General features: G+C 33.2%; 1 protein-coding gene across 2 annotated transcripts in view; it reads left to right on the top strand.

Moving 5' to 3' along the window:
* LOC145276705 (zinc finger ZZ-type and EF-hand domain-containing protein 1-like) overlaps positions 1-9,090 on the top strand; it is a 156,518-nt gene that overhangs the window by 14,786 nt on the left and 132,642 nt on the right. For both annotated transcript variants that reach the window (XM_080127901.1, XM_080127902.1), the window contains exons 6-9: positions 1,503-1,597; positions 3,530-3,614; positions 4,084-4,186; positions 7,673-7,744. In XM_080127901.1, coding sequence (XP_079984027.1) covers positions 4,118-4,186; positions 7,673-7,744 — 141 coding nt within the window. In that variant the 5' untranslated portion in view covers positions 1,503-1,597; positions 3,530-3,614; positions 4,084-4,117. The remainder of the gene's footprint in view (positions 1-1,502; positions 1,598-3,529; positions 3,615-4,083; positions 4,187-7,672; positions 7,745-9,090) is intronic.

A 9,090-nucleotide genomic window follows, 5' to 3' on the forward strand; every position in this document is an offset into this window, starting at 1 on the left:
TGATGTATGTACTCATCACGGAACGAAAATATAATATTCCAAAAATTATGTAAATAGACCAAATAGTTATTTTTAATTAAGAAAATAAAATTATCAGAGTAAGCAAAAAGGAACTGTTTCGAGTTGTCATTTTGAAAAAAAAAAGGACAAAGACAAATAATCCACAATAATTTAAACTTGTGAAATCCACCTTGTAATGCTAATGATTTTACATTAATTGCTTTAAATATTTAAAAAAATATCTTTACTTGATCAATTTACATGAATTTTGGAGTATGACATTTTCGTTTTGTGTTGGGTATGTACATAAACAGTTTTCTGTATTTTTGTTTTCTTTTAAATAGGTTGAATTCTAAATAAGAACTAATAATCAGGGTTGCAGAGTCGAAGAGAGTCGGAGGTTTTAGCTGGAGTCGGAGTTGGATTTCTAAGAGTACTAAAAGTCAGTCGGAATATTTTATCTGACTCCGACTCCTGAAGTCCAATAAATTTATTTTTTTAAATGGTTTTCCTGTTTAGTTTTACCAGTTGCACAATTTAGCAGTTTTTGTATGGTTTTTCTTTTATTTTTGGAGATATATCATATTTTGTACTGTACTGCTTCTACTTCAAGATATTTTGGTCCAGCAAATCCTGTCTGGACAGCTATTTTTGTTTTGGTTATGACGTCACACAGGATCAATGAAAATTCTGTTTTAGGGTGAGATCACTGTGGATTACATTGGATAACAATCGGATTGTAATTCTAAAGTTATCCAGTTCCTGAATCAAATGGAATTTGGCAATCGAATTAGTCCGGGATCAATCTGGAATTACAGTCTTTTCCGAAAAAAAAAAAAAATGGACCTAAATCAATAAGAAGCAACCCATGCTACTATAGCCCTTTATAGCTTTTTCCTGTTTTTCTTTTGATCCTCTTAATAAAAGCAATATTATCTTTTAAAAAATTTCTTCTATGTATAATATGTGTCTTTACTCTCCTCTTGTGATGAGAAGCGTTGGCTTCGAAATTCCATAGCCTAAAGAGGTTTTCCTATCCTTAAATATTGTATTCCATTTTGAACGGATAGCATAATAAAATTTAATTGTAAATTTTTTATTTTGTTATCTTATTCTATAAAGCTGGTTGAGTGTATATGTGAGTTTATATTTATCATACAAGTAAATGTTAAAGGTAAAATATAATATACATGAAAAGTATTTATAAATGTGGGAGGCTGGTATATGGATCTGCAGAATAGATTTCCACATGGAGTCATGGAGTTGGCATCCTAGGAATTTTAGGAGTCAGAGTGTGACTTTTACCATCCGACTCTGCAATCCTGCCAATAATGAGTATATAAAAAAGAATGGCCAGCGAGTTTACTGTGTGAAACATGGATTGAAGCAGGAATAGTCTTTGGAGTTGACAAGATTTAAGGAACTTTTTTGGTTTGAAGAGATTTTTTTGCAATTATATTCTCAAACTTGATTTTCTTTCTTGGCTTTTTGTTCCCTTTTAGCTAAATACAAAGAAAGTTAATCGTTTGGAAATTGTGGAAATTGATGAGATTCCAGTGCAAGAAATTTGGCATATAATCACAACTTACATGGATGCGTAAGTAACGTTTTCATTTATCCTCAATTTCTTATGGAAGTTATCTTAAGAAATTTGAGATGTGACCATGGGTTGTTTCTGTATCAATATCCAATATTATTCTTATTTACAATCCTTTTTTTTCTGCTATCCTCATCAGTATATCACACTCCTACACCTCCTCCAGTATGCAAGCATTTGCAAATCCTATGCTTTTGACAAAAATGGCAATTTCGTTGCTTGTGTAGATTGGTGATCTTTTAAATCAACACATTTCAGGTGAAAACATTACATATGTAGCGACCGCTACATAGGGCTGGAACAAATCTTCAGTAGAGACATTTTCATAGCAATCACTGTTTCAACGCCCACGTAAATCAGAACACGTAAGCACACAATGTTGCAATTTGACCATCTGCACACATGCTATAAAAAAACTCTTCCACGTACAGCGATACAGCAAACAGGTTGGAATGTTCAAGAACATCTCTATATAAGGATTTACCACGAAAAATCAAATCAGTTTCGCTGCAGATTTCTCCATCCCGACACATGTCTAAGAAACTCGGAGACATTAAATCATTCACTGTGGACTTTACATGTGCTACAGACAAAAATCAACTTGTTTTTACAGTCCAGGATGCAACTCTACAAGTAAACATCACTGCTGCCCGTGATCATCACATATGCCGGACTCTGTCTATTCAGATGTAAAACGTCAAATCAGTTTAGTTTTGTTCCAGTTTCTTTTCTTGTCTTTCCCGAGACTGGATCTAAAAATAACTCCGCCCTTGGAAGGCGTTAAAATTCTCCGTCTTGAATTTGCAATGAACATACACACACACACACATGCATGCATTTTGCTTGCATGGTTTAATGACTGTTTTCCTCTCAGAAAATAACCACATTCAAACCACATGTGTCATTTGGTTCATAAAAATCAATGATCTTAAACATTATGCCATTTTCACGAGATCCTCATTTAGTTAAGTTTGCATAACAAACACTTATTACAAGAAAAAACTAATGTTGGAACGATTTAAGATTTCTATAACATGTAAATGTTTTTATTTCATGTCAATACAGCAATCTCGAGTTCTTTGTTAAGTGTTGCTATTTTGCAGAGTTATTCATGTTTTTATTTTATGTATGTGAGGATGTGATTTGGTGAAAACCTTGTTAATCGGAGATCTCGTGGGTACTCTACTACTTTCAACTTCTAGAGATTCCTGCACCTGCAACCTCAATCTTAAAAATTGATTGATCCCGATCATGAATTGGATGCCGACTCACACTTTGTGAGAATTTAAGGGTGTGAGTTGGCATTCACCAATTCATCATCCAAGGTTTCAGTATTAAATAATCCCAAAAGAGGTTGATATGCTATTAAACAAAAACCTAAGAGGAATATTTCAACTGATTTGTTAATATGAAAAAAGAACTGAACAAATAATATATTTTATTTTTATTTTTGAGATGAGGCTACATAATTTGCGTTTTCATTTGATTATTGGCTTTTCTCCTCATCTTTATAGTTGTTGTTTCACCATGTTTCAGTGAACTCATCCTTTGGCCTTCTTCAGGTGGTTAACCGCGATGGGATAGGAATGCTGAATCTTATAACTATCGGTAGTAATTACTGCCTTCCATAGTTGTTGTCTCACCACGTTTTGGCCAACTAATCTTCTGGTTTGCTTTGAGTAGGATTGTAATCACTTCAGGTACCATGGTGCAGTGGATATATGTGTTGAGTCTCTATGGTTCCAAGTGAGCATTGTCTAAAGATAGCGGTTTCAATCCTACCCAAAGCAGACCAGAGGATTAGTTGGCCAAAATAATACAGATAATCAATCTTCATTCCAAAAATTCAGAAACCCAATTACTTTCTATGTTTGAATCGATACATACATCGATTGTTCATGGTAAAAAAAACATGTTTTTATCTTCTGACAGGAAAGACTATGCCAACACAAGTTTGATCATTCAGCTGGTGCACTGCCTTTTACCCGTGATGATGAATCTGAATAATAGTCAAAAAGTAATTATTTCAGGAATTTTTTACTTTTTTGAAAATATAATAGAAAGGAAGTGATTCATTTGTTGAAATTTCACGTATTAAAATATCTTCATTCAAAAAAGAAATATATAATTTAAACTTGAATATGAAATATACTGTTTAAAATTGACTTTTTCAGTTTTGCTTAGCTTAGTTTTTTTTAACATGTTAAAGAATGTTAATATTTTATCCAAGTTCTTGAGTGTTAACTATTCTGTATTTTAGCATTTAATAAACTTTTACAAATCGTTTCCACATGTTAAATCTATACAAGTTCAATAGAGAATTTCAGTCTAATGCCTTTTATATAAATTACGCGATTTTATTTTGTTTATAAGTTCTAAAATGTTAACTATTCTGTACTTTTTCTGTAATTCAAAACTGATGTGCATTAATCTTTTCTTTCTGTTTTTTCTGATTTTGTATTTGAATATTTTTCATTATTTTACAGATTATTGTTGATCAGATTTTTAACTTCCTTTGTGATGTTCTTGATAACCCGAAACCTGAACAAAGTCATTTGCGCAAAATTGCTTGGCATGTTATACTTGATGGTAATAATACCTGTTCATTTTTTTTTTTTCTTCCTCCATTTTTTTTTTTCTATTCTTTTCGTTTGTATACAAGATGCTCAGTTTATTGAAAGTGAGTCATGCAGTGCATCTTTTTGTTTTCTATCCATAAAAAAGTTCCATGACATCATTGGGTTGAGAGAGGATAACCAATGCAAGAAGTGTAAGACAATGGAAATGGATGAGAACTCTGATGCGGAGAAATAATCTATTGGGGTTGTAAAGAAGTTTTATCTCGATGATACCATTGGAGCACAGGGTGGAACAGGCGCTAGTGTGATTGCAAAAGTTAGGAATGAATTGAAAGTTCAGGAAACTTTTGCCATTACTAACCTACAGAGAATTACAACTTTCAACTAAGGGAAGAATCTTTCTGGTATTTGCATACAGTGTGATGATGTATGCAAGTGAAACATAGCCAGTGAGGATTGAGGACATGCGTTGCATGCAGATAAATGATATGAGAATAAGAGGGATGATGTGTCATGTGTGTCTTAAACTTACAATTGATAACCTCACAAGAAAATTAAATCTGGACAGTATAGAGAGTAGTATGCATAACTGGAGACTTTGATAATATGGTCACATTGAAAGAAAAATGAATGAAAATTAATGGGTTAGTAGATGTATAACAATTAAGATAGCAGTTTCAGTTCAGTCAGGTCATGGTTTCAACATTCACACTGGGGCGGTTGTGCCGGCTCTTTTCAACAAGTTCACCATGTCCCAAACAATGGCTGATGAAACACAGCGATCCAAGGCTGCTTCCATTATGAGTGCAAACCATTTGCAGTTTCAGTGATGAACTCCGTAATCAGAACCTGTCCTGAATCAGGTTTTGAGGTGACCAACACAACAGGACCAGATAACTCCACAATAATTCAAACTTGCGAGATCAGCCTCATCATGCTAATGATTCTATATTTATAGCTTTAAATTATCAAAAAATGGTTTTCTTTATAAAAATAAAACTACTTGATCAATTTATATAATTTTTGGAAAATGATATTTTCGTTACATGATAAGTACATACATCATAAACATTTTTCTGTAGTTCTTTTTAAAATTAGGTTGAATTCTAAACAAAAAGCCCAAGGTTCGAAATTTCTATGAAGATCTTACGATTTGTCTCCCTTTAATCGATATTAACCATTGAGGAGGAGGGGGATAAAATAAAGCTATCGAAGGCAAAAGTATATAAAAGGATTTTTAAAATTTAAAAAAATAAAAAAATGGAAAAATAAATCTAGATTTGGTCCATCGGTAGTTTTTAAGTTTTCTTTTATGCCCCCTCCTTTTTTTTAAATTGATCTGTCCACAAGGAAGGTGTCTTTTAGCCAAACATACTTTACCAACTGTAAATTGATTTTAATCAGATTTAATATCCATTTTACATCAAATATGTTTTTGTTCAAATATGAAACTAAAAAAGTGCCTATATAAATTATTGAATATTCTAATGAAAATAGTGTTTGCCCTTAGGAATTTAACTTTTCTTTCATGATCATCTCTTGTGGATTAGTTGGTTGAAGCATATTAAGTTATCAGGTCATTCAGTTTGCGGACAAAGGTTCAAATTTTGTCAAATAAGCTACCTTTAGTAAAAATTGAAAATAGATTTGTTGACTGAGTGTCCGTATGCAGCAGCAATGAGAAATGATGTTGCCAACAAAGGTGAACCAATGAGGAGCAAACACAGACGGAACAGTTGCGTCCACCAAAGACGTTTTACCCAGCATTTGCATGTGTTGGCTCATGGTTTCGGCATTCATCCTGGGTTGGTTGTGCCGGCTCTTTCCAACAAGTTCACTATGTCCCGAATGATGGCTGATCAAACACAGTGATCCAAGGCTGTTTCCGATAGTGCAAGCCATTTGCAGTTCCAGCAATGAACCCCGTAAAGGTAATGGTCCAGAATCAGTTCAGCGTCCTGCTGAATCAGGTTTTGAGTTGACCAACACAATGTTTCTTCCAACCTAGCGGTGATGTTTGGTTGATGACTTCACAGATAGTTACCTTTGTGTCTTCGAACAGCGTGGTTGAACCAACAAAAGTGTCTGGCAAGGAGCAATTTTTGGAGGGAGTGGATCTTGCAGTGAGCACAAACTGTACTGTTGGAGACAAATTGTTGCCAGCAGACATGGAGGATGCAGTGTAGGCAGTGATGGTTGAATACCTTCAGTTTGCATAGATTTCTTACCCTTATAGGTCAAGTCTTACCCTTATAGGTCAAGTCTTACCCTTATAGGTCAAGTCTTGCAGACATAAAGAAGAATGGTGTGCATAAGGGCCTGGTAGATCGTGACTTTGATGTTAAACCTTATTTCTATTTGAGAACAAAGTTGCGATGGAAGTCAACAGAAGATGGTGTGAGCATTGCTGATGCATTTCACAGGGAAAGAAAACCTGGGAGAAAGTCGTAAGAATAGGCTTGGGAGTGAATATTGTATAACATTGGTGTATGTTTGAAGGAAAAAAACAAAAAAAAAAAGAACAAGGAAAAGTTCCCTTTCACCAAAACAATCACATTGATAGCAATATTACGTGAATTATGTTTTGAATTCTGCATCCATCCTATTCTTCCAATTTGACTCTCACTGACTGGTGACATCGTTCAAAATAATGTTCTAGTGAAAAATATTGCAAGTTAATTTTGAGGTCAAACAAAAATCTTTTTACAAAAAGTTATCAATGTTTGAGAAGCATTGGAATTGGTGAATTGTGAATAAAAATGAATTTTGTCGGAAAATTGTTTCATTAATTAGGACGAGCAGGGAGACCCAACGTTGAGAATCAACAAATTTTCCACACTTTCAATACTTTCATTGTCATAAAAATTGGTGAAATCATCTTTTTTTTTTTTTCTTTTTTCAATCAAATCGATTGATTACCTATGCTAGTCGAAGATCCACCGTGGTGCACCAGGAAGAAGCTTTACATGCCTCTCCACAGTCCACAATACATTGTAGTCTACATGGGTAGAGAACCTACTTTTGATTTTATAAAATCATTTTTATATAACTGCTTGAATTAAAGTTTAAAATGTAAAAGTCAAGGATCATGGCTCAATTATGCTCTAAGCAGAAACATTTATTTTGAACCGGCCTCAGTCTTATCAAAAACCTATTGTTGATTTTAAACGCTAGGTCCTTGTGATGTTAGGCAGTATAAGGGTGTTAACTTTGGTCCAAATCGGATTGTTCTTTTAATTGGATTTTTTTGATTATCAGTTTTCAATGCTTACATACAAAACCTATCCCAGACACATAATGTGCATTTGTGTAAAATTTTGAAAAAAATGGTCCAGCCATTTCAGAGTCCATAGGGAACAAATTCACACACACATACAGACGCACATACAATGTGCCTTTTCTATATAAGTAGAGATACATATTGTTTGAATATTTTCTTTCATTGTGTCAAAATCATTCTATTTTTCTCTAATGTAACGTTTTTTTTATGTTGTAGGGGCTGCAGTTTTTTTTTCCAGACAAAGAATCTCGAGGAGGGAAACTTCTTCATTTAATGGATGATGTTGGGGTAGGTTTCCTTTTTCTTCTTGAATAAAAAAAAAAATATTCTTTAAAATAAATTTATATAAAATGGTTCTGTTGGTTAGGATTTTATATAATTTGTAGCATGGAACTAACCAGCATAACATTACAACTGTCAACCAAGGGAAGAGTCTATCATGCATAAGTACATATGTTACAAACACTGATCACTTTGATCTTAGTAATATTCAATTTCAAACCATTACTTTCATAACATTCCACAACATTTAATTGAACAAGTAAATTGTTTCACTGGAAAATTACAAATCATCAGCAACATTTTTGTTTTTTAAGATGAAACAAAAAATTTGATACAGAAGATTTATGAATTCAAAGGCCACAAATTTATTACAAACAAGTGTCAGATTGAATGCAATTCTCAGTCAATTGTAAATGACCTAATTTGATCTAAAAAAAAGAAAATTGACAATTAGTTGTATATGTACTTTCATCTGTAGTTATAATCTAAAGTATTTGAAAAAAATAATTTTTTTTCTAATATTTCTGACATTATTTTCTTCCAATATTCTGAAATTATTATTCTCTTCCAATATTCTGAAATTATTATTTACTTCCAATATTCTGAAATTATTATTTACTTCCAATATTCTGAAATTATTATTTACTTCCAATATTCTGAAATTATTATTTACTTCCAATATTCTGAAATTATTATTTACTTCCAATATTCTGAAATTATTATTTACTTCCAATATTCTGAAATTATTATTTACTTCCAATATTCTGAAATTATTTTTTTCTTCCAATATTCCCCCCCCCCAATTTTTTCTTCCAATATTCTCCTCAAATATTTTCTTCCAATATTCTCCTCAAATATTTTCTTCCAATATTCTCCTCAAATATTTTTTTCCAATATTCCCCCCCTCCAATTTTTTCTTCCAATATTCCCCCCCTCCAATTTTTTCTTCCAATATTCCCCCCCCCAATTTTTTTCTTCCAATATTCCACCCCCCATTTTTTTCTTCCAATATTGCACCCTCCCATTTTTTTCTTCCAATATTGCACCCCCCCATTTTTTTCTTCCAATATTGCACCCTCCCATTTTTTTTCTTCCAATATTGCACCCCCCCATTTTTTTCTTCCAATATTGCACCTCCCAATTTTTTCTTCCAATATTCCCCTCCCTCCCAATTTTTTCTTCCAATATTCCCCCTCCCTCCCAATTTTTTCTTCCAATATTCCCCCTCCCTCCCAATTTTTTCTTCCAATATTCCCCCCCCCAATTTTTTCTTCCAATATTCCCCCCCCCAATTTTTTTCTTCCAATATTCCCCCCCCCCAATTTTTTCTTCCAATATTCCCCCCCCCCAAT

Source organism: Euprymna scolopes, chromosome 5 (genome assembly GCF_053919585.1).
Source record: "Euprymna scolopes isolate OS-2025 chromosome 5, ASM5391958v1, whole genome shotgun sequence".
In the NCBI taxonomy this organism is placed as follows: Eukaryota; Metazoa; Mollusca; class Cephalopoda; order Sepiida; family Sepiolidae; genus Euprymna; species Euprymna scolopes.